This window comes from Neofelis nebulosa, chromosome 6 (genome assembly GCF_028018385.1).
Source record: "Neofelis nebulosa isolate mNeoNeb1 chromosome 6, mNeoNeb1.pri, whole genome shotgun sequence".
In the NCBI taxonomy this organism is placed as follows: Eukaryota; Metazoa; Chordata; class Mammalia; order Carnivora; family Felidae; genus Neofelis; species Neofelis nebulosa.
In genome coordinates, this window is record NC_080787.1 from 32,350,954 (window position 1) to 32,376,707 (window position 25,754).

Consider the following 25,754-nt stretch of genomic DNA (forward strand, 5'->3'; position numbering starts at 1 on the left):
CAAAGCAGACAGGAATGTATTCTGGTTTGCTCCAGGGGGGAGGAACTTCAGAGCCCTCTGAGGAGATTAGGCTCTCTCCAACAGGCAGGCTTGTTTTTGCAAGTTTCCTAGGTCTACTCCATTCTATTAAGTATACATATCTCCAGTGGTAAGGAACCAGTGTCTTCACTTAAACACACTCAGAACATCACATGGAAGGGGAACTAGGCCCCTCCCTGGAAACTAACAAAAGCCTGTTCACCCTTCTACTGCTAAAGAGCATTTTGAGACAGATGAACTAAAAATTAAAAAAGTCAGTAGCTAACAGTGAATCAATACACACAGAACAAGATGCAGAGAAATATGTAAGAAGAAAAGTCAACACAAGAAGAGGATAATCTACCAGAGATAAAATTACCACTTATTTTTCCCAGGTTTCTGAAAATGTATTAACAATAACCAGAAAACAAAAGTGATAAAAGATTATAGATAAGTTACATGGCTGCTAAATGTGCCTTTTAGCCATCTTCTTTTGATAATAATGTTCCAGCAAGCATGCAGAATTAAAATGAAGATCAAAGGTAAGCTGGAACCTATGTGGCCCCATACCACTCTGTCAGCCATTGGTTAAGGGGTTGAGCACAAGTATGAGGTCCCAGCAAGGGGCCTGGACAAAAGTGGTGGCTATGTCCAGATCAGATTTTGTATAAACTGAGTCGACACCTTGACTCAATCATGCTTGAGAAGCTTCAAGCTGATCTTTTAAGACATAAGCTCACCTTTGGTGGAAGCAGCCCAAAATGTTCATCAATAGATGAAAGGTAATATATATACATATATATATATATATATATATATATATATATATGCAGACATATACATACACACATATATACATATATGTATATATGTATATATACATAAGTACATATATGTATACATAAAAAATATATACATATGTATACATATATATATTTAAGGCTATATATGTATATGTAGGCTTAAAGAGGAAATAAATTCTGACACATATTACCATATGAATCAACATTATGATCAGTGAAATAAACCAGACACAAAAGGACAAACATTGCAAACACTAAAGCAGTACAATTCAAAGAGACAAAAAGTAGAATGGTGGTTTCTACAGGGCTGAGGGTGGGGGAAATAGTGCCTAATGGGCACAGAGTTTCAGTTTGGGAAGATGAAAAGAGTTCTGGAGACGGATGGTTGCAGAGCAATATGAATGTACTTAATGTCACCTGAAGTCTATACTTAAAAATGGTATAAATGGCACATTTTATATTATGTGTATGTTACCACAATAATAAAAGATAACTCACCTTTGAAGTTGCCAATGTATAGGCCAGGCAGGATCTAGGAGAGAGACACAGATCAAATGTGAGTGTTACAGACTTGAAGCACACAGAGGCTGGGCCCTCACCATAGCAGTGGGAGCACAGCCCAGGCCTGTTGCCTCCCATGCCCACTTCCCGGCACCTTCCTATATGGACAGCACAGATGACTGGGCATCCTTGTTTCCAGGGCTCTGGCCCTGCCCACAGCCACTAGAAAGCCTGCTCAAATAGCTTGTGAATAGCTGCATGTTGGTACCCATCAGCTCATGGGACTTTAAAGACCAGGATCCCCCCACAGATCCTCACAAAGAGCCACATGTTCTACCTCACTTAAGCCCTGCAATGCTCCTTAGCATTCTGAGAGTACAGCCCCAAACCAAAGGGGCCCAAATCCAAGCCATCTACCACTACTCCCTACCCTTCCCCCTCTACTCCTCCTTTTCTCATAACACCATAAATACCCCCCCAACTTATCTCATAGCTCCAGAAAACCTCCCTTTGCTGAGATCTTGGTGCATGCTCTTTCCAAGTCTGGAAGCTATACTCCTACTCTCCTCATCCCTCAGGTCTCAGCTCTGACTCACACCCTGGGGAGGCCTTTCCTGAGTCCAGAGTCTGGGGTAGGCCCCAGTTTCAGCACCCACAGTCCTTGGTATTCCCCTTATAGTGATGATGTCACAGGGGTATTGCTAGGTGAAGGTCTGTTTCCTCTGCTAGGCTAGAAAGCTCTTTGGACAGCAAACACATCCTCTCACTCACTGCTGTATATCCAGCTCCTGGCCCAGGGCTTGGTTCATGATTACTATTCAATAAAGAATTACTAAATGAATGAATCAACTGTGCATTTAGAAATGCACAGGTTAGGGGTGCCTGGGTGGCTCAGTAGGTTAAGCGGCCGACTTCGGCTCAGGTCACGATCTCGCGGTCCTTGAGTTCGAGCCCCGCGTCGGGCTCTGTGCTGACAGCTCAGAGCCTGGAGCCTGTTTCAGATTCTGTGTCTCCCTCTCTCTCTGCCCCTCCCCTGTTCATGCTCTGTCTCTCTCTGTCTCAAAAATAAATAAACGTTAAAAAGAAAAAATTAAAAAAAAAAAAAAAGAAATGCACAGGTTAATAAAAGCATATGTTTGCTCCAAAATGTCTACTTCTCCTAAGGCAGTGGTTCTCAAACAAGACAATCCATCAGAATCACCAGAAGGTGTTAAAAATTCAGATTTATGAACAAGCCCCAGCCCCAGCTGCCATATAGAATGATTCAGTAAATCTGAGATAAGAACCAGGGCAGGGTTTTTCACACGCAACTTCCCACTTTGCAAAATACAAAGCTAATTCTTATCTGGCATTACTTTGTATGAAGAGTTAGAAATCCAAATACAGACACTGCTTTTGGAAGCTGACATGATTTTCAAATGCATACAGAATACTGGCCACTGCAGACCCTTGGTGCCCTGGTGACACCCTCCTGTCAGTACTACCACCCCACACCCTAGCTCCATTTGCTCCACCATCCCTCAGCTCCATTTGCTTCACACTCCCTATTTTTATCCACTCCCACCAAGAAAGCTGAAAGCAGCATGTGGTAATACTCTTCACATGCCTGGATTTCTTTGAGCATCTTCCTGACAACCAGTTACCTTGCTAAAAATTGATAGCATCTGTGCAAGTCACTGCAGGCAGAAGGTACTGTGTCACTGTCAAGGCAGCCTGCTGGAACACAGCAATACAGGTCTAGGGTTAGCCTCTGTGCCAGGGTACAGAGGTTGCCAAGCTGAGGGGCCACAGAACATAGCGACCAAATAGGGATACTTGTGAGAAGGAAAAAAGAATTTATTACTATAGCTGACCCTTGAACAATGAAGATATTGGGCATCAACCCCATCCACAAAGTTGAAAATCCATGAATAACTTTTGACTTATCCAAAACTTAACTATTAATTTAGCCTACTTTTGACTGGGAGCCTGACCAATAGCCTATAAATGTATATTTTGCATGTTATACGTATATTAAACTGTATTCTTACAATAAAGTAAGCTAAAGGAAAGAAAATGTTGAGAAAATAATAAAGAAGAGGAAATACATTTACAGTACTGTAAAAAAAAAATCCTTGTACAAGTTGACCCTTGTATTTCAAACTTGTGTTGTTCAAGGATTAACAGTACTCCAGGACAATAGGCAAGACCCAGAAGTGAGCAGGGCATGGGGATGTGTGATCACCATGGCTAACTGAGTTTGGAGAGTTCCCTTGGGGACTGAGAGGTCAGTTATATTCATGACTGAAGTCACAGCACTGAGGCAAGCCAGGTTAGATCTGTAACCAGGAACATGTGAAACAGTATCTCAGGGGAAAACACCAGCATCCATTGCCAAGGAGCTAAAACATTTGACAGGTCTTTCTTGAAACATAATCAGTCTTTGGGATTCTCCTGGGAGGAAGGGTGGAGAAAATACTGCATTATTCCTATTTTAAAATATAAGAACAATACAAGTTCATCTTAGAGATAGATCAAACTGATAGTCTCTGGCAGCTCTTGGCTGCATAGAGCTTTTTCATATGCAATCTCCTGTTGTACAGGGTCTCTCCTATCTTTATTAGGAGGTAACATGAGATACTAAAGGGTATAATCGTCACATGGCTCTCTTGGCTGATAGTAACAATGACTTCCTCCTTGACCAAACTTCAGTTAGGTTCCTTTGAGCCTTCCTCTTGACTAGGCCTCATCTGTGGCCTGCCAGTTTTGGCAAAGAATCCTGCTAAGCCTGTTTAGTAAGAATCCTCCCACTCTTGATATCCAGTCAAGCTCATTTCATACCTTTTATACTTAATCAAGTTCTTTTCAGTAATTTTCCATCCTTCCCTCAACTTGCCTGTTGGCTAGAAATCCCCACTTTTTCCTGTTGTATTGGGAGTTGAGTTCTGTCACCTGCAATAGTACCTCCCCCTATTTCAATAGCGTCAAATAAGGTCTTCTTTACCACTTTTAATAAGTGTCAGAATAATTTTTCTTTTATAACATTGACCACAAATGGCTCCAGATTCATAAAATGGACAATTATAATGAACTATAATATAAGCATGTGTATTTGCCAAAAATCACAGAACATATAACAGTAGATGAATGTTTACTGATTTCTGGTCACATGTGGGCAGCATGCTTGGCACTCAGGATATAGGGGTGATGGAGAGAGACATGGTCCTGCCAAAGGCCTACTTCCCTTGTGGAACTCCTTGCCTAGGGAAAGAGGAGGTGACTTGACCACTCTGGGATCGCCAAAGATTTCCAGGAGGCAGCAACACTTAGGAGACCTGCAGCTCAAGGGTAGTGGGCCAGGAGAGAGGGAAGGACAGGCAGGGGAGCAACAGAAACCGCCAGTAGAGAGAAAGAAGGCCAATATCTACCAGGAAAGAACATGAGGGAGGCAGAGACAGAGAAGGCAGAACAGGAGGCTGTGGTCCAGATTGTGGACCAGGCTGCATGCAGCAGACACAGACAGCCATGGAAAGCTTTCAGGGCTCTAGATTAAGTACCACTAAAATGATTAAGATGTGTGTAGCCATTAGCAATATCTTTTCATATATTTTTATTTAACATATCTTGGAAATGTCATGATAAAAATACAGGAAAGGTAAAGTTGTATATGTAGTCAACGTATTCATTATCATGTTCACCTCTGTAAAGGGAACACGGGGGGCTGTGGGGAGGGTCCAGGTAGGGCCACTTTGTATTGCTGTTTGCACTTTTCTATATGGTTTGGATGGTCTAACTTCATGCGAACATTACTTCAATTTACTTTTCTTTTTAAGTGTATTTATTTTGAGAGAGAGTGAGAGAGAGAGAGAGTGCACATAAGCATGTGCAGAGGAGGAGCAGAGAGAGAGGCAGAGAATCCCAAGCAGGCTCTGTGCTAACAGCACAACCCAAACATGGGGTTCCATCCCATGAAACATGAGATCACAACCTGAGCCGAAATCAAGAGTTGGACACTTAACTGACTGAGCCACCCAGGTGCCCCTACTTTTTTAAGTCAAGAGGGGTTATTTGGGGAAAAGATTATGGCCCAGTTTTTCTTTTCTTTTTTGTACTTCTACTACTTTCTCTTTTAAAATAAATATGTTTCATATTATTCTTTAAATAAAATAAAGCAAGAACTTGAGATCACCTCTCTTCCTTGCTCTAAGAGCCATGGTTTTATGATTGCTTTTTTTTAAGTTTATTTATTTATTTTGAGAGAGAGAGCACAATCAGGAGAGGGCAGAGAAAGAATCCCAAGCTGGCTCTGCACTGTCAGCACAGAGCCCAATGTGGAGCTCGAACCCACAAACTGCAAGATCACGCTCTGAGCCAAAATCAAAAGTCAGATTCTTAACTGACTGGGCCACCCAGGTGCCCCAGTTTTATGATTCCTAAATCCATCCTTTAGAAGCCAACGCCAGTCTGGCTTCCACTCCCTGCAAGGCTATCTAAAACCAAACATTATCTTCCCACCCACATTATCAATTCAAGTGTCCTGATGATGTCACCTTCTCCCAGTCACCCAGAGTGAAAACCTGGAGGCTACTCCCACCACAGTACCTCCCTCTCTCTTCCTTAGTGCCTCTCTCTCCCCAGTGAGTTACAAATTCCCAGAACAGTCCTGGCTCCTTGGCCCAAAGCCACCACCCCAGATTAGAGCCTCAGTTCATATATGGGCTAGAGTAGTATCCACTGAACTAACTTCTCTGTCCCATCAAATTAATTTTTAAATGTCATATTCTCACTGGGTCATTTTCTAGATGTTTCATAGCAAACCCTTTATTTTCTAGAAAAAAGAAAGCCAAAACTGAATTTTATTTTTATTTTTTAAAATATGTTTATTTGATTATAGTTGATACACACTGTAACATTAGTTTCATGTGTATAAAATAGTGATTTGGCAATTCTATACATTATACTACACTCACAAGTGTAACTAACATCTGTCACCACATGACACCATTACAATACCCTTGACTATACTGCCTATGCTGTACCTTTCATCCCCATGAGTTACACATTCCATAACTGGAAACCTGTACTCCCCACCCCCCTTCACCCATTTTTGCCCATCCCCCCCCCCCACCGCCTCCCCTCTGACATCCACCAGTGTTTTCTCTGTATTTATAGGTGTGATTCTGCTTTTGGTTTGCCTATTCACTTGTTTTGCTTTTTAGATTCCACATATAAGTGAAATCGTATGGTATTTGCCTTTCTCTGACTTATTTTAATTGGCAAAATACCCTCTAAGTCCATCCATGCTGTTGCAAATGGCAAGATCTTGTTCCTTTTTATGGCTGAGTAATATTCCATGAGATAGATAGATAGATCTCACATCATTTTTATCCACTTGTCTATTATGACTCTTGGATTGCTTCCATATCTTGGCTACTGTGACTAATACTTCAGTAAACATAGGAGTGCATATATCTTTTCAAATTAGTGTCTTCATTTTCTTTGGGTAAATACCCAGTAGTAGAATTCTTGGCTCATGTGGTATTTCTATTCCAAAACTGAATTTTAACTGAAAATTTCAACTTGGCTTCCACAGGATGGTTCCAACTTACCCCTGAAGGATTTTCCCTATTTCTCTCTAACATGCAGCCAAGTCAAGTAACCCCCATTTTCCTATTACCCCTTACTGGTCCTACCTTGCAATGTCACATTTCTTTGTTCTCAATATTCTCTTTAAACAGAGAAATAGGGGCGCCTGGGTGGCTCGGTCAGTTGGGCGTCCGACTTCAGCTCAGGTCATGATCTCACGGTCCGTGAGTTCGAGCCCCGCATCGGGCTCTGGGCTGACCGCTCAGAGCCTGGAGCCTGTTTCGGATTCTGTGTCTCCCTCTCTGTGACCCTCCCCGTTCATGCTCTGTCTCTCTCTGTCTCAAAAATAAATAAACGTTAAAAAAATTGTAAACATAAACAGAGAAATAGTCCCCACTATTTGGGGTCCCTCATCCCCCTTGGCTATACTAAAAAAATTATAAACACTGTAATGGACAATTATTTTATTTTATTGGTTTCTTAGCCACGGAAGCCCTTTCTTATGTTTGAGGAATCCCCCCGACCACCCACTTTAGAGTGGTGGGAAGCACAGCCTAGCTTTTACTACAGAAGCTGCAAATACCCAGATATCTACTTTCATTTGTCTTTGCTGCTGTGACATGGAAATGTGACCTAAGTGCAAGAGGTCTCCACAGCTGCTCCAGACTGGAAACCAGAGATAACCCAGAGCATTCTCTCCTACACTAGGGGCAGCAGGGCTGGTGGCACATCTGGAGCCTAACAATAGCAGCAGCAGTATCTTTGGGTAGCCCCAGAAATGCTCTCCCCAGACAAGTTCTAGGATCTGCTTCTGGCAGGGTAGCCTTAATTTGGTTCTCCAGCCTTCCTGGCCATCCTACCTATTATACCCAAAGCAACCACATTTGGCTTTTGTTGCTTACAACCACAGCCCCTGATGTAGGCCTTTCAACCCAGACAAAATGCACAAATGCAAATGAGCTGCACAGACCTTCAGGCAAGTCACAGACTAGCAAAGTCCTATCCACCCTGTAAACAGCAGCACCATTGGCACTCCCAGAATCAGTTAGAGATCACTCTGACAAGAGATTCCTCCCTTCTCTGGACTCTATTAGCACCCCATTAAACACTTACTTCTACTCCTTAATAGCTCCCCAATTTATTTGCTCCTCTTGAAACTTCTGTTTACTACATTTGTTCAGCTTCCTCTAGCTTATTGTAACAGCCGCCTAAAGATCTCCCTACCTCTGGACTTGTCCCTCAAAAGGAATCCTCAAACTCCCCTCTAAGGTGCAAAGTTGAGTATATAACTCTTCAGATTAAAACCTTCTCAGGGTTCCAAGTATCTATCACCATGAAGCCTAAATCTGGCACTTCAAGAGAGACCTTCACGAACTCAGGTTGCTATGTCTTCAGCCACAGCCCCATGCCTGCTTTTTACCCAAACTTCCCCATAGCTTTGTGACCACACAAAGATGCAGAGCGGGACCCCCAATTCCAGCATCCAGGTTTTAAGGGAAACAGCCCAATTTTGAACTGTTATCAACTACATAAAAAAAAAAAAAAAACACCTTAAATATTGGGAGGGAGAAGCACAGGGGCCAGTGTTGGAGGAGAGTGGCATCCCTTTGGGATGCCAGAGCAGAGTGCTGGCAGAGGAAGGCTTAAATTTACCAAAATCAAACAGCCAATTTACTAAAAATAATTTAAGATGCACTTTTTTTGCATGCATTTAAACTTTTATGATTTAATTTTTTCAAGTTTTATTTAAATTTCAGTTAACAGGGGCGCCTGGGTGGCGCAGTCGGTTAAGCGTCCGACTTCAGCCAGGTCACGATCTCGCGGTCCATGAGTTCGAGCCCCGCGTCAGGCTCTGGGCTGATGGCTCGGAGCCTGGAGCCTGTTTCCGATTCTGTGTCTCCCTCTCTCTCTGCCCCTCCCCCGTTCATGCTCTGTCTCTCTCTGTCCCAAAAATAAATAAAAAACGTTGAAAAAAAAAAACTTTAAATTTCAGTTAACATACAGCATAATATTAGTTTCAGGTGTAGAATTTAGTGATTCATCACTTATATACAACTCCTGGTGCTCATCACAATAAGTGCTCTCCTTAATATCCATCACCTGTTTAACCCATCCCCCTGCCCACCTCCTTTCCAGCAATCCTCAGTTTGTTCACTAGAGTTAAGAGTCCGTTTGCTGGTCTGCCTCCTTTCCCACCCCCCTCCATGTTCATCTGTTTTGTTTCTTAAATTCCACATATGCAAAGAGGTGACAGAGCTATTTCAGTCAACTTTTAACTCCATTTTCAAGACCAGGAGAGTAAACTAGTGTTTCAAGGGCTGTAAATAGAAAGTGAATAGCTCTGGGGCGCCTGGGTGGCTCAGTCGGTTGAGCGCCGACTTCGGCTCAGGTCACGATCTCGCGGTCCGTGAGTTCGAGCCCCGCATCCGGCCCCTGTGCTGACAGCTCAGAGCCCGGAGCCTGTTTCAGATTCTGTGTCTCCCTCTCTCTGACCCTCCACCATTCATGCTCTGTCTCTCTCTGTCTCAAAAATAAATAAACGTTAAATAAAAAAAAAATTTTAAAAAAGAAAGTGAATAGCTCAATCCCAGTTTCTTTAGTTTCTTCCATATAGAATTACACAACAAGATAAAGGAAGGCTACACGACTGGCCATTGGCAGAAAGAGAAATTACAGTTTTGTTTTCAAGAAAAATAAAAACCCCATGAATATTTAAACTTTTACTCCAGTCAGCTTCGTAATTCAAACTTGAAACTCAAAACATTTGACCCATCCACTTGTTGCTGGTAATCCTTAAGTACAGAGAAAGAGAAAAATGAAATACAATCATTTTCCAGCATAAAGATGACTTGTAGAGGAGATCATGGAGGAGCAGAATGTTCATCTGGGACAAAGTGGCTGATCAATCAGTCAATTCATGAAGTCTGAGCTCAAGCCAGAAGCAAGAACGCAAAGCACATGAAAATCATTACCACCTGGAAGGAAAGAAAAGCATAGACCAAGGAAAGAAGTGTGTATATGCATTTGGGAATGTTCTATGACTCTAAAATAAGAACCAGATTGGTCCTAATCATTTTTGGGCCTTCTGGAAAATAATTGTTCTTTCCCTCTGCTGAGAATGGTCTTCCTCCATTGTTCACCTGGGTGGCTCCTTGTCATTTAGATACTCCATGAGATGACAGTTCCTGAGATGGTCATCTTTCCTGACCACTAAACTCCCTGACACCCTTCATCACACCACTCTGTTATTTTCTTCATCTTATTTATCAGAACTTAAAATTATTTTATTATTTGCTTGCTTTTTTGATTGACCTTGAAGGAGGTCTCTATTGTGTTCCCTACTCTGTCTCAAAAGCCTGCCACAGAGTCTGGCACATGAAGAGAGAATAAAAGGTGATGGAGCATAGCATGAACTGCAAGAGAAGATGTTCTCTGGCACTACACTAGTCAAAAAAGATTCTTGTTTTCTGATAAAAGACTGTATGCAAATAGAAAATGAAGGCAGACTCTTGAAGAAATACTTTGAGACCATGCTAAATATTTTCCATGGTTAATGGATCCTCTCCATCAATATTGTTCACACCCACACTATACTAACACTGGCCATACAGAAATACATAAAACCAAATCCTTAGCCACAAAAAAAGTACTTATGAACAAAAGAATACTACTTCTAAGGCAGTAAATATTTTGAGTTTATTTTTTAAACATTTCTCTTAGTGTTTCAGGATGCCACGGAGTCTAAGAACATCACCCAAACAGATTTAAGAGATAAAATTCCCGATCAGGCAGCAGTACAAGGTTGTGGGGGGTAGGAGAATCTTAATTCTTCCCAAGTCAGAAATTTCTGGGTTTCAAAGAATCTGGTGGATTCTCAGAAGGGTTAAATTTCACACACTTTCTTAATGCCATTTGGCCATGGACTTAACCAGTTTGCATTTACAAAAGGAAGAAACTGAGAATACTCTCGTATGCACTTAGAACATTGCCTTAAGCATCTTTCCTTCAATACAAAATAAAAATATAATGTTGAAAAGAAAAAATATCCAGAAGGTAGTACAGAGGACCAAAGACAGAGATTACCAGCATAGAGCAGTTTTTATCTGTACAGCTGTGTACATGGTATATTCACCTCCTGCAGAAGTACTCCTCTTGTAAGCTGCCTGGGGCCAGGTGGCAGGGTCTTCTTGTCTTTGACAAGAAGCCCAGTACAGGCTCTAGCACAGTGCTTTGACAATAGCAGGTGTTCAATAATATAATATGATGAACAGGGGGATGAACAGATGAATAAATTATGAAGGTGGCCAAGTCAGGTGCTGTCACATGGAAACAGTGGCATTCATAGCACAAGGATGTCTAACCTTCCAGCCCCTTACTATACAAAAACAGAGCTTCTCAACTTTTAAGGCCCTATTACACCTTTTGATAACAATCTAGTCCTAAGTCACACACACCTTCTCCTCTGAGTGGAGAAGCCTAGGCCAGTGGCTCTCAATGGGGGATGATTTTGCCCTCCAGGAGACACCTGGAAATACCTGAAGACATTTTTGGTTGTCACAATGGGGGAAGGGGGCAACTGGCACCAAGTGGGTAGAGGCCTGGAATGTTGGTAAACCTCCTACAATGCATAGGACAGCCCCCACAACAAAAATTGATCCTGTCCAAAATGTTAATAGTGTAGAAGTTGAGGAACCCTGCCATATGCTTAAGGAGGCATATTCATGTCTTTGATCTTTTCCCCTTGAACTAAACTCCTTTCTCAACTATATTCCCTTATCTTCCTAAGCAGAACACAGCTATCCTAAACCAATGTTATCACTATAACGATTAATGGGACAATTCTAAGAACACTGATAGCAGTGCATATTTGTACTTTACAGTTTGCAGGAATGTCTTCTAATAAATTCTCATTTGGTTCTCTCAAGAATCTTGGTAGTATCTGGAGGAGGTATCATCATATTTGTTTTAGAGCAAAGAAAACTAGATAAGCTAACCACCGTCTCTATGAATTGAAGGAGGTAAAAAAATTGAAGCTCAGAAACAGTAAGTGACTTGTTCAAGATCACACTCATGAAGCAGCAGAGTGGTAGAGATACCCCAAATCAGGCTTTGTGATAGCCCTACCCCTCTGTCTTTTACCACGGTGGTGGCCCAATGGAAATACAATGTGAGCCACACATGTTATTTAAAATTTTCTAGTAGTCACATAAAAAGTAAAAAGCAGCAGATGAAATCAATTTTAATAATATATTTTACTTAACTGAAATATATTCAGAATATATTCAGAATATATATTCATAATATTTATAATACACAACATACAAACTTATTTCTGTAACCAATATGTAAAATTATTCATAGAATGGTTTACAATTTTTGTACTGTCTGGTGTGTATTTTAAACTTAAATCACATCTCATTTGCAGTTAGCCACATTTTATTTTTTTAAATCTTTTAAAAATATATTTATCTATTTATTTTGAGAGAGAGAGAGAGAGAGAGTGCATGCATGCAAGCTGGAGGAGGGACAGAGAAAGAGGGAGACAGAGGATCCAAGCAGGCTCTGTGCTGAGAGCAAAGCAAAAGAAAACTTAGGAACTAAACAATGTAGATTTTCTTACGACTGCTCCAAGAATAGCAGTTTTTACTTATATTCCATGTCCTCATGGAAGATGTTCTCATCAATACATTCCTGTCTCTTGTGTGGTAAACATTATGTCTCAGTTAGGTGGACAGAGCATATAACACAGGCAATTTAAGGGAATGAGGCTTCTGTGTTCTGGCCAGTTAAAGATGTGAGGATGTAGAGAAAGAGAACACAGCATTTGTGATCTATTAGTTTTGAGCCTCATGTCATGTGCCTCTAGCATAAAAAATCTAACCCTGACTATAACCCCGGGAGGTCTGTCTTTTCCTCTTTGTGGGAAATGGACCATCAGAGAGATTAAGTAACATGACTAAATTCCTAATGCTAGGTTTGGAACCTAGTTTCCATTGATTGTGAAGGTAGTTAGTGGAGGTCTTTTCTTTGTGCTAGGATGGCAGTTTATCCCGAGTGAATTCTAAAGACTCTGAAAAATAACTTGATAAAGCTCCCCAGAGCTCCAAATTAATTGCAAAATAGGAAAAGCCATCTTTTCTTTTCCTTCATGTTTGAGATTCATAAAAGGAGGAGAGAAAGGCAGGCAACTAAAACAATTCCCAAATAGATTCTCTGAAGTGGCCAAAACTGTAATCACTAATAAGTTTATGGTGTGTCAGGCCCTATTTCGAGACTTTACCATACAGAGCAACTCATCTGATCTTCACCATAACCCCATGAAGTGCTATTGTCTTCATCCCTGTTTTATAGATGAGGTGCACAGAGGATAAATCACCTACTCAAAATCACCCAGCTGGTAAGTGGAAGAGCCTGGACTCAAAGCCAGGTGTCTGGCTCATAGCTACAATGCAGAGTGCCTCACTAAGATGCTAAAGATCAATCTAGTAAACATCTATAGTGAGATTAGAGTTAAACTAAATAGGCTATTGCATGAAAATGTCATGTTTCTGTAGAGTCTTTGAAAATTCCCAGTTGATGCAAAGCTCTTTCAAGGTTCTGAACCTCCTACGCTTTTGGGTGAGGACCTATAATGGAAACTCCTATACTGTCTTATTAATTTTAAGTACTATAATGTCCCACTACAAACAAAAATCTAGTCTCTCTGAGCAGTATGTCAGAGAAATCCACTCTAAATGCTTCTCCAAGTGCATGTTTTTATCTCGGTCAACCTGAATTACTCACCTAAACGTGGGATAAAGAAAGCACTACCATTATAGGTAGGATGTGAGGACCCTCTGGTTCTGACACCTTAACCCCTGACTGACTGCCAGGGTTGGTTTACTTCATTCAGAACCCAGCGGCCCAAGCTGATTGCCCCTTTTTTCCTCACTGCTCTGTGTCCTCCAAAAGCATCCTGCCTTGTGGAAATCAAGCTGTCCATGGATTTCATAGGAAACTCACTTGTGACAATGGAGGCAAACACCTCCGTTGGTTCAATTGCTAGTCTATACCAAAGGTTCTATGAAAAACCTTTGTGTCATTTACCATTATACTCTCCCTCTGCCCTTACAACTAGCACAGCACAGCACGTTAGATATAATGGCTCTGTTTACAATACAAGATGGTTAAGATAATAAGAAATGTATTACTTCTTCAAAAGATAAAAATCATGACTATGACTGTTTTTGCTGAAAAGCCTTAAATTAATTTTGAACATTCAGGCAATCATTGGTATTATGTTCTTTGACTTATAATATTAAAATACTACAAATTAAATGCTGAAAAAGGTGGAGAGTGAAGAAGTCAAGTGGAAAAAAAGTAGAAAGAACTAAAGGAAAGCTAAGGTATGACTACAACTAGTGGGAAGGCAAAAAGAGACCACAAATTTATGGAAGCACCTTTATTGTTGTTTTCATTTAACAAGCAGAAGGCTCATGGTGCTGATGGATTTCAGTGCTAATGGGGACATAATGCAAGTATTTACCCAAGAGAGAAATAGTCTGTTTCTAATCTTGATCACTGCCCCCCTCCCCCAACACACACACACACACACATACACATACGTACACACAAGGAATACAATTCTGGTTGCCAAAAGCCTCAGATATGCAGGCCTAAATCATACAGTAGTTCTTCCATAAACTGTGTCTGCAGAACACAATAAACATGAAACAGGCAGGTGAAAAAAACTTAACTGGGTACACAGGATTATGCCTAACTGAACTCTTCTTCCCAACCTTGAGTTCTAATACTCCCCCATCCCACTTCACACTCTAGCTGAAAGAACCAAGCCACTGCTGACCGCAGTGCACAAAGAAAAAAAGAAAAGAAAGACAGCCACATTGTTATACCCACCAACTATGAAAGCTGGGTCTGCGTGGAGATGTAGGTGTGTGGAATACAATGGAGGCAGATCATTTAAAGGCCTATGAAGAGGTACTTATCTTTGGTGAGGACTTTTAAAAGTTTTCTAAGTCTCTCCTTGAAACCAGTTAGTACCAGATCACAAAATCCTTAACCTTGTGGGTGACATGAACCCCAGGCAACTCTCAACTACAGGGCTAAACCTGGTATCTTCCATTGTCAGGAAAAACACAACCTGAGAAGGGGGTTCTGGGGAAACTGGAGAGTAGAGGGTGGGGGGCAAAACAGAGACAAAAAGAAGAGACCAATATGGATTTTCTGTGAGGCAAAATCAGCACAAACAGCCAGTCAGACAGGTTGCCCTTGCTGCAGAAGCCATATAATCCAGGATAAACCAAATCTGAATCTGTTTTCTCAACAACTCCTTCCCCTGCCAGGTAACACCTCAGGACTTAGGTCTCTGTCAACTTCTTTGTCCACATGAAGAAAAAAAGAAGAAGAAGAAGAAGAAGAAGAAGAAGAAGAAGAAGAAGAATATGGGAGAAACAGGAATTAAATAGCTACTCTAGTTTACTAATAATGTGGGTGGTGATGCTTCAAGAGTCGACTCTGGGAGAGAAGGGGAAGGGAGAAAAAGAAACCACAACCCCTCTGAGCTCAGCTGAGGTCTCCGCCGAACAAGTGTCAACGCTTTTAAAGAGCACGGCTTGGTCTCAGTTGCAGAGCACACAGGTTGGCAGGGTAGGTGCGGAAGACTGCTTACCCAGAAGCCCGCAGGAAGCTGGAGACGGGGGCACCTCAAAAACAAAAACATCGCGAGCACCACTACAGGCGCGCCGCCCCGCCCTCCCGCTCCCACCAGGGGAAAGCGCACCAGGTGTCAAAATCGCTGTGGAACGGAACCTGGCCAGACAGGTCGGAGCGAGAGCAGGGCACTCGTCGAAGGCTCTCTCCTTGCCCAGCAAACACCAGCCTCGGGGAAGGCTGAAAAGTGTAAGCAAAACCAGAACAAATGAAAGAAAGACACGTTACCTTGTTCATCCCATTCCCCATGGTGGCTGAATGCGAACTCTAGCACCCTTGGTAATGAGGTCGCAGGCTCAATAAAGGCATATTACAACACGAGGAGGAGGGAGCAGGTGGGGCGGGCGGGGGAGGAGGCCCTGGGGAAGAATTTCGTGCTCGCAGTATAAACAATAATAATAATCAGGGACATCCAGGCCACTGGGTTTGCTCCAGGGAGCCGGCCTGGACTCTAAGGCTTTCCGCTCGTCCGACCCGGACTTCCCGGACGAGCAGAGCAGAGGCACTGGCGCCCTTGCCGGGAAATGGTCTTGCTTTGCCAGTGCACGCCCCTTGTGCGCCCCAGCGCCCCTCCCTGGCCGGACCGGCTCCCTGGGACTTGTAGTCTGGCTCCCGGCAGCTGCAACCGCTCGCCCCGCCCCGCGCGGCCCACAGCTCCTTGGCGGCGGGAGCCGAAACCCAAAGCGCACGCGCAGCGCAAGCCTCGGGGACTGCTGGGGCGCGCGTTCCGGGAGGTTGACTGAAGGGCGGGGGCGGGGGCGGGGGCGGGGTCTGGTGGTCGCGCAGGCACCGCCTCTACCCGGCCGCAGCGCGTCTCTAGGCCAGGTCCCCCGAGATCGGGGTCACCAAAACTCCCGCAGACCTTTTCCCCTGGGGCGACTCGGGGGGCCTGTTACCAGTAGTCACCACCCTGCCTCGATTCCCTCGGTGAATCAGGTGCTAACCTTGGTCTTCGCGGCTCCCCTGCCTGGGTTTTCTGAGTGCGACAGATTTAGGCCCGGGTTGGGGGATTCCTATGGCCCTGCCCCACCCACGGAGACCGAGAAGGCTCACCCGGTGGGAAAAGGTGGGCTCAATGACTCATCTCTGGGATGACTTAACCTCCCTACCCTGGGGGAGCAGATGGCGGGATCTCAGACCTCTTACCGTGGCTTTGGACGACTAGTGTGTGCCCATCTTCAGATTGTAAACTGACTGTAGTAGGTGCATAGTTGTGTTAATATAATTGCTTCTGGAAAGCCCCTGTCCTTGCTATGCAACGTAGTAATGTCTGCATTATGATTCTGTCTAGAGTGGAACACTTTCTAAGCTGTGGCAGAATTGTTTTGAGAATTCTGTCACCCCCTACTAAACTCTTAATTTTCTTCCCTGGGGATGAAATCCTTGAGGTAGAGGTTTCTCAGTTTTATTTGTATATCTTCAGCAATGCTCTGCACACAATAGGTGCTTAAATGTTTGTTAAATGAACATATGCATCAATCTAATATGGCCAGGCTCACCCCTGATGACCTCATTTCAGCTGCTCCTTCTTGCTCACAAAGTTACAGCCACACTGGCTTTCTGTGTGCTTCTTGAACTTGCCAGGCTGAACCTTGCACTCTATATGGACTGTGCCCCCTACACAGACCTAGCTCTTTGCAAAGCTGGCTCTGGTCTCAGCCTAAATGTCACCTTCTCAAAGAGGCTTTTCCTGACCACCCAATCTAAAGTAGATCTTTCAAATCACTGTCATATTACCTTGTATTATTTTCTTCACAGCACTTAACATAATTGGACATTATCATGTTTGTTTTCTTACATTTTATCTGTCTCACTAGAAAGCAGCTTCCAGATGAAAAGGACTTGGTGTCATTCATTACTATAGTCATGTGGCCTGAGACAATACCTGGCAAGAAATTGGGATTCCATAGATATTTGCTGAATAAATTAATTAATTCTAGGGGACTGAGAAGACAGCCGTTATATTCTGAGGGATGCTGATACTTTGAAAAGAACTTCCAGATTCCATCTGAGCCACTTCTCTCCTTATATTCCATATCTTCTGGGCAATAGCAGGGACCAGAACCCCACATGTAGGAAACCCCTACTCAGTGTACACCCAAACTGGCTCCCATAGGTTGGATAGAACCCAGATCAGGCATCATCCTTCCTAACCCTTGCTTCTGGAGTTTTCCTTCTCTACCACCTTCACTTCTCCTCTCCACCTTCCAGTCACTTGGAAGTCACTCCTATCCCTCTGCTCCTCACAATCGCTATTTTTACTGACTTCCTGCTCATCAATAACAAAGCATGGTTAACGGACTGCCTGGGGAATCCCAAGAACAACCTTTGTTCCTAAATCTCAGAGTGATCTTGGGCAAGATAATCAACTTTTCTGAACCATTTTATTTCTCCTTAAAATGAGAGCATTTGACTGAATTTTTGAAGATACTATCTAGCAATAAATGAACTACTGCTTTTTCCCTCTACTTTACTGATGTTGTTCCGGGAGTCAGATGAACTTTGAAAAACACAACAAGTTCATAAGTTAGTATTTTCCCATAAATGGCAGATCCATACCCAGTTCTTCTTCTATAATCTATTTGGAATATTTCCTTTCTCTTATTCATTTCTTACAACCTCTCCTAGGCTCAGAACCTGCAATGATTATCTCCTAACAGTCAAAAAGGGTGCACTGCCCTGCATTCAGTGTGGCCCCACAAGATCCACATGCCCAGAACTCATTTCACAATTGCAAGTTTTTATTTTTGGTTAAATGAGAAAAGAGGAGACCATTAACATCAGAAATCAGAAGAATCAGATTTTTAAAATATATTCTTGTGCGTTTGTGAGGGGGGAGGGGAGACTATCTGCCTGCACTCCCCCATCCTACCATAGAACCTAACCCTATTTTTCTTCATCAGCACACAATAATTAACAGTTTGTCATATCTTGCAAGTTTGGGGCTAAAGAAATGGAAAAGGGAAAGTCTTATCCAATTTGGCCACACATCCTGGTTTTCTCTCTTTTCATTTTCATAGCAACACTTCAGAGATTTTCAGATTCAGTTTTCATGCTTAACAGGTGACCTTCCCATTTCCAAGTGCCTTCCTGTCTTCTTTTATTCTTTATAGTTCCTGATTATAGAAAGAAGGGAAGATAGAAGACTCCTAGATGAAGCTGGCAAGTTTCACATCTAAAGTAGAAACTATTCGGGGCGCCTGGGTGGCGCAGTCGGTTAAGCGTCCGACTTCAGCCAGGTCACGATCTCGCGGTCCGCGAGTTCGAGCCCCGCGTCAGGCTCTGGGCTGATGGCTCGGAGCCTGGAGCCTGTTTCCGATTCTGTGTCTCCCTCTCTCTCTGCCCCTCCCCCGTTCATGCTCTGTCTCTCTCTGTCCCAAAAATAAATAAAAAACATTAAAAAAAAAAATTAAAAAAAAAATAAAGTAGAAGCTATTCATTTACATTCTCTCTCATAAAATTTTTAAGTCATCATAAGCCTAGAGGAATTTCATTCCAAGTAAGATTTTTACTTCCACTTTCCTTTTTGCCATTTTCCTGTCTCTCAACACAATCAAAACCACAAATTTTGGTAATGACTCCAAATAAGTAAAGCCTTCACATGTGCACAAGAGAGGAGTAGTCTATTAAGCTGAGTCTGTACACATGTGGTGAAGGACAACCAGTTAATGGTGTTATTTAGTGAGTAATAACTGAACATTAAGGTAGTAGTATGCAAAAGCCCACAAGCAGAAGCTCAATCATTATAGTCAACCAAATCATTAGGAGTGTTACTGATATTTTCAGAGAATTGAGATAAACCTCTGCCCAAGTGAAAAGGAATTATGTAATCTTCCTTGGTCTTGCTTGGTCCAGACTTTCTCAACCTCAGCACTGCTGATATTTGGGGTTGGATTTTTTTTTTTTTTTTTTTTGCTTTTGGGGCTATCCTGTGCATTGTAGGCTATTTAGGAATACCCCTGGTCTCTATTACTATATGTCAGTAGCATTCCCTCAGTTGTGACAATGAGAAATATCTCTAGTCCTTGGAGAGCAAAAGGCACTTTCTGCCATTATCATCTGAATGATGGGGCCACAAGGATGAGATCTTTTAGAGATGAAATCTCTTTCTTTCTGTCACTCTTCCTCTCTCTCTTTCTCTCACTTTATAACAAGTTAAATCTATACTATTAATGTTAATCCTCCACAGAATTCTTAGGCTATGCTGTAAAACAAGAACAATCTAAGAACAAGAAGTTGAGATGAAGAACTAATATAACCAAAGCATTACTGAAAGTAAAAGCAAGCTAAGAAATTGTGGAGAGAAGAAAGATGGAGCCTAGGACTACTAAGCAAGAGCACAAAACATTTTCTTTGTTTCTCCAAAACTGTCCAGAAAGAGGATACCCAGTTGACTGTTTGGGGTCAACCTCATCCTGACCATAAGGATAGGCTCCTCAATGACTTCAACCTTTAAAAGGCCACCAATTTCCAGCCCTCCAAGTAGTCTTCTGATTGTGAACTTGGTGTCCTCCTTCCCCTTATGAGGTTCGGAGAGACCAGACCTCAGAGCACAAGCATTTGGTGAGATCAGGGAAGAACAGAGGAATGGGCGTGCAGGTAGGTAAGCAGGGCAGAGAGATGGGGTTGGAGAATATGGGAGGAGGCCAGTGGAGAGATGCTATCAGACATAGTTGGGAGCCAATAAAATCTGCTACATGTAGAGTTCTTGGGAGGGGTGGCAGAGGTAAGGCCAGTGTTGGAGGAATGGGGTTATCAAGGAGTTTATAGAGTGGACTATCAGGCAAAGGAGGAAATAAGAGCCCTGGTTCCTAAAAATCAAGTAGAAAGTGACACTATTGTCAGCTTACAAGTCATAACATGGATGCATGTGTATTGTGAGTACACCTAACTTCCAAAATTCTAAGCTTCATGAGGGCAGGGACTTGTTGTCATCAATCTTTGTATCTAGTACCTATAATAGCTCCTAGTATGTGGGGAAACTGTCAGATTTTTTTTTTAACTAAAGAGAGAAAACAGCTGGGACGTTTTTGCATTTGTCATGTGAGGCTCAAGAATAATTCATTCTTTTATATGCTAGATACTCTATCAATACCTCATCTACCTGTTTTTCCTTTTTTAGAATAGTTTCCATGTGGCATAGCTCTTTGTACTCTGTACTCTTGTACTCTGTTGCTTGAGTTGCAGCCATAGCTGTAGTTGGTGGAGCCCAGTACTTTCTGTAGTTTTGCCCTTGATATCATGTTGTTCTTTGAGCTTTGGTTAAGAAACCATTCCTGGTTTATGAATATCCATCTTTCAGGTTGGCTATGGTTATTTTCCTTGTGTGCAATTGACCTATGTTCTTCCCTATATCTGCCAAGAAAGGTCTATCTGAGACAACAAACAGGTTCTTTAAAATCTTCCATGGTCTAGGGGATCCTGGGTGTCTCAGTCAGTTAATCCAACTCTTGATTTCAGCTAAGGCCATGGCCTCACGGTTCATAAGATTAAGCCCCGCATATCAGGCTCTGTGCTAACAACATGGAGCTTACTTGGGATTCTCTCTCTCCCTCTCTCTGTGCCTCTTTCTCTCTCAAAATAAATAAACATTAAAAAATAATTTGCATGATTTAAAAAAGAAAGCTTTTTCATGGTTGATGATCCAAGCCCAAAGCTACTAAAATCTGAACTACTAATGTCTTTTTAGATTCACTAGAATATTCATCTTTTTAATTTGCCTGACAGTACTGGTCTAAAATATAGCTTGGGCCTTGCTTTCTTACCCTAACTCACCTGGGCATGAAGAGATACACCAGGAGCTCTGACCAGTTACCTTCTATGTAGTACTATGTTAATGGATTCTAAATCTTCATAAAACCTGATTCAAAGTGACCACATACCCTTATATCTAGTGGGGAGTGGGATGGTCCCTAAATGTCGCTGGTCAGAGTTCCCATCTGTCCACATTTATGACACCTGCATGGGCAGCCACCCTCTTAAAGGCACACTTCTGCTTCTTAATATGCCTGCAGGGCCCTAGGGCAGCCCAGAAGTGAAGATATAAAGGAAGATGGCAAGGGAAGCCCCAGCTCTGAGGAATGATTGGGCAAGAGCAGCCCTCCTTAGCAAACATAACATCCATCTGCTAAATGTTCCTTTAGAGTTTTTCTCCAGTGAAAAGCTGTGTGTTGGTAAGTTTTGTTTGTTTTTTACCCTTTTGTGTGAAACAGAAATTGAACTATATCTGAAGATACTTAAAATGTCTGGGTAGGGGGCTGGAGAGAGGAGGGGGTTTCCTCAGAGAATGGAATGTCCCAAAAGAAATTTCACTTATCATGAGAGGGGAAGTCCATTTCATATGACACAATGGTGTCATTATTTAACACTCTATTGGATTTTACATTAGATAACATTGATCATTATTTTGATTAGTCATTCATCATTAAAACCCTATGAATTATGAGAAAACCGTCATACATAAAGAGCTGCTCAGGCTAGACTACAGACCAGGATTATCTTCTTTCTTATCCACACCAAAGTGAGGATGTTTTCTCACTGAAAACCTGTTCTCCAGGAGACTACCTTCCTCTTCACCACCCAAACTACCCCCAACCCCCAGCCAAGAAGATCTCACCTAGAGCCACATTGTGTTATTCAAAGACCATTACTTTTCAAGTGCTGGTCACACCTGTGTGCCTTTTCTATGCAGAGTTTCAACTTCAGATCTGTGCAAATGACTAACACAAGAACCACAGCTGCAGAGAGGTTCAAGCTGTCATAGCATGGGGAACATTCAGTTCAGAGGAAGTTAAGGTATATTTCTCTTTGACTACTCATACATCCAGTAACCCCTAAAAAGGGCAAGAAAGTCAAAGGCAAAGCGACCCCTGCTTCACTGATACACAACTTGCATACTGTACATACTAGAACAATGTCACAATCTGAAAACATTTATATTTGGCTTTATAATGACATCAGTTCATTCCCTATTCTGCTCCAAAATATAGGGAAGTACTTATTTTACCTCTCTTGTAATTAAAGGGTCCGTGATGGTGCTTTTTCCCTATTAAAGGCATAGTTCATCTCGAAGGTGATATGAAATCGGTCTCTACTTTGTGACTTTTAAATGGCAGTTCCTCTTTCTGCTTCGTAAGGTTTTTGTGGGCAGCCCAACAGGTGGACAAATACAGTGATGGGTAGAAAGATAGCTAGATAACTGATATATGAGACAGTGTGATATGTGGGTATTTTCTTTGTTTAATATGAAATTTATTGTCAAATCGGTTTGCATACAACACCCAGTGCTCATCCCAACAGGTGCCCTCCTCCATGCCCATCACCCACTTTCCCCTCCCTCCCACCTCCCCCATCAACCCTCAGTTTATTCTCAGTTTTTAAGAGTCTCTTATGGTTTGGCTCCCTCCCTCTCTGTAACTTTTTTTTCCCCCTTCGCCTCCACCATGGTCTTCTGTTAAGTTTCTCAAGATTCACAGAAGAGTGAAAACATATGGTATCTGTCTTTCTCTGTATGACCTATTTCACTTAGCATAACACTTTCCAGTTCCATCTGTGTTGCTACAAAAGGCCATATTTCATTCTTTCTCATTGCCAAGCAGTATTCCATTGTGTAAATAAACCACAATTTCTTTCTCCATTCATCAGTTGATGGACATTTAGGCTCTTTCCATAATTTGGCTATTGTTGAAAGTGCTGCTATAAACATTGGGGTAAAAGTGCCCCTATGCATCAGCACTCCTGTATCCCTTGGGTAAATTCCTAGCAGTGCTATTGCTGGGTCATAGGGGAGATTTTTTTAATTTTTTGAGGAACCTCCACACTGTTTTCCAGAGCAGCTGCACCAGTGTGCATTCCCACCAACAGTGCAAGAGGGTTCTGATTTCTCCACATCCTCTTCAGCATCCATAGTCTCCTAATTTGTTAATTTTAGCCACTCTAACTGGCATGAGGCTATATCTCAGTGTGGTGTTGATTTGTATTACCCTGATAAGAAGTGACATTGAGCATCTTTTCATGTGCCTGTTGGCCATCTAGATGTCTTTAGAGAAGTGTCTATTCATGTCTCCTTCCCACTTCTTCACTGGATTATTTGTTTTTCAGGTGTGGAGTTTGGTGAGTTCTTTATAGATTTTGGATACTAGCCCTTTGTCCGATATGTCATTTGCAAATATCTTTTCCCATTCCATCAGTTGCCTTTTAGTTTTGTTGATTGTCTCCTTTGCAGTGCAGAAGCTTTTTATCTTCGTGATGTCCCAATAGTTCATTATTGCTTTTAATTCCCTTGCCTTTGGAAATGTGTCAAGTAAGAAATTGCTGTGGCTGAGGTCAGAGAGGTTTTTTTCCTGCTTTCTTCTCTAGGGTTTTGATGGTTTCCTGTCTCACATTCAGGTCCTTTATCCATTTTGAGTTTACTTTTGTGAATGGTGTAAGAAAGTGGTCTAGTTCCATTCTTCTGCATGTTGCTGTTCAGTTCTCCCAGCACCATTTGTTAAAGAGACTGTCTTTTTTCCATTGGATACTCTTCCCTGCTTTGTCAAAGATTAGTTGGCCATACTTTTGTGGGTCCAATTCTGGAGTGTCTGTTCTATTCCATTGGTCTATGTGTCTGTCTTTGTGCCAACACCATGCTGTCTTGATGATTACAGCTTTGTAGTAGAGGCTAACGTCTGGGATTATGATGCCTCCTGCTTTGGTTTTCTTCAATATTGCTTTGGCTATTCGGGGTCTTTTATGGTTCCATACAAATTTTAGGATTGCTTGTTCTAGCTTCGAGAAGAGTGCTGGTGCAATTTTGATTGGGATTGCATTGAATGTGTAGATTGCCTAAGCACCCACACCCTTCCAAAACTCAAACAGGAAGAAATAGAAAATTTGAACAGACCCATAACCAGTGAAGAAATTGAATCAGTTATCAAAAATCTCCCAACAAATAAGAGTCCAGGAACAGATGGCTTCCCTGGGGAATTCTACCAGATATTTAAAGCAGAGATAATACCTATCTTTTTCAAGCTGTTCCAAAAAATAGAAAGGAAAGGAAAACTTCCAGACCCATTCTGTGAAGCCAACATTACTTTGATTCCCAAACCAGACAGAGATTCAGAAAAAAAGAAAACTACAGGCCAATAACCCTGATGAATATGGATGCAAAAATTCTCACCAAGATATTAGCAAAGCGAATTCAACAGCATATAAAAAGAATTATTCACCATGATCAAGTGGGATTCATTCCTGGACTGCAGGGCTGGTTCAATATTTGCAAATCAATCAACGTGATACATCACATTAATAAAATATAAGATCCATATGATCCTGTCAATCCATGCAGAAAAAGCATTTGACAAAATTCAACATCCTTTCTTAATTAAAACCCTCAAGAAAGTTGGGATGGAAGTAACATACTTAAACATCATAACACCATTTATGAAAAGCCCACGGCTAATATCATCCTCAATGGGGAAAACTGAGAGCTTTCCCCCTGAGATCAGGAACACGACAGGGATGTCCACTCTCACCGATGTTGTTTAACATAGTGTTGGAAGTGCTAGCATCAGCATTCAGACAACAAAAGGAAATCAAAGGCATCCAAATTGGCAAAGATGAAGTCAAGCTTTCACTTTTTGCAGATGACATGATACTATACATAGAAACCCGACAGACTCCACCAAAAGTCTGCTAGTACTGATACATGAATTCAGCAAAGTCTCAGGATACAAAATCGATGTACAGAAATCAGTTGCATTCTTATACGCTAATAATGAAGCAACAGAAAGGCAAATAAAGAAACTGATCCCATTCACAATTGCACCAAGAATCATGAAATACCTAGGAATAAACCTAACCAAAGATGTAAAAGATCTGTATGCTGAAACTATAGAAAGCTTATGAAGGAAATTGAAGAAGATACAAAGAAATGGAAAAACATTCCATGCTCATGGATTGGAAGAATAAATATTGTTATGTGGACATTTTCAATACATCCTCACTGCAATAATTTTTAAGATATGGCCAATTTAAAATGAACTTTTGCTTTTAAAATCTGTTTTTGTTCAAGTCATAATAACCAAGCACATGGGGAGGACGCTTTCCTCATTGTGGTTATTTTATTCAAACCATGGTATGAACACTCTTTTTGGATAAAAGTATGTTTGTGGGTTTTTC

General features: G+C 41.9%; 1 protein-coding gene and 1 long non-coding RNA gene across 11 annotated transcripts in view; one reads left to right on the plus strand and one right to left on the minus strand.

Moving 5' to 3' along the window:
- Nucleotides 1-16,199, minus strand: part of DUSP22 (dual specificity phosphatase 22) — a 66,494-nt gene extending 50,295 nt beyond the window's left edge. The window contains exons 1-2 of one of the 10 annotated variants that reach the window (XM_058733219.1): nucleotides 15,556-15,774; nucleotides 1,320-1,353 (exon numbers count right to left, since the gene is read on the minus strand). In XM_058733219.1, coding sequence (XP_058589202.1) covers nucleotides 1,320-1,353; nucleotides 15,556-15,606 — 85 coding nt within the window. In that variant the 5' untranslated portion in view covers nucleotides 15,607-15,774. Of the gene's footprint in view, nucleotides 1-1,319; nucleotides 1,354-2,965; nucleotides 3,002-15,555; nucleotides 15,775-15,824 lie in introns of those variants that run through there. The other 9 variants (XM_058733221.1, XM_058733217.1, XM_058733224.1 and 6 more) reach the window with 9 other exon arrangements.
- A 5,415-nt stretch (nucleotides 16,200-21,614) lies between these two features.
- Nucleotides 21,615-25,006, plus strand: LOC131513426 (uncharacterized). Its single transcript, XR_009262578.1, has 3 exons — nucleotides 21,615-21,769; nucleotides 22,288-22,391; nucleotides 24,685-25,006. It is a non-coding gene; the product is annotated as an uncharacterized LOC131513426 (long non-coding RNA).
- The last annotated feature ends 748 nt before the right edge of the window (nucleotides 25,007-25,754 follow it).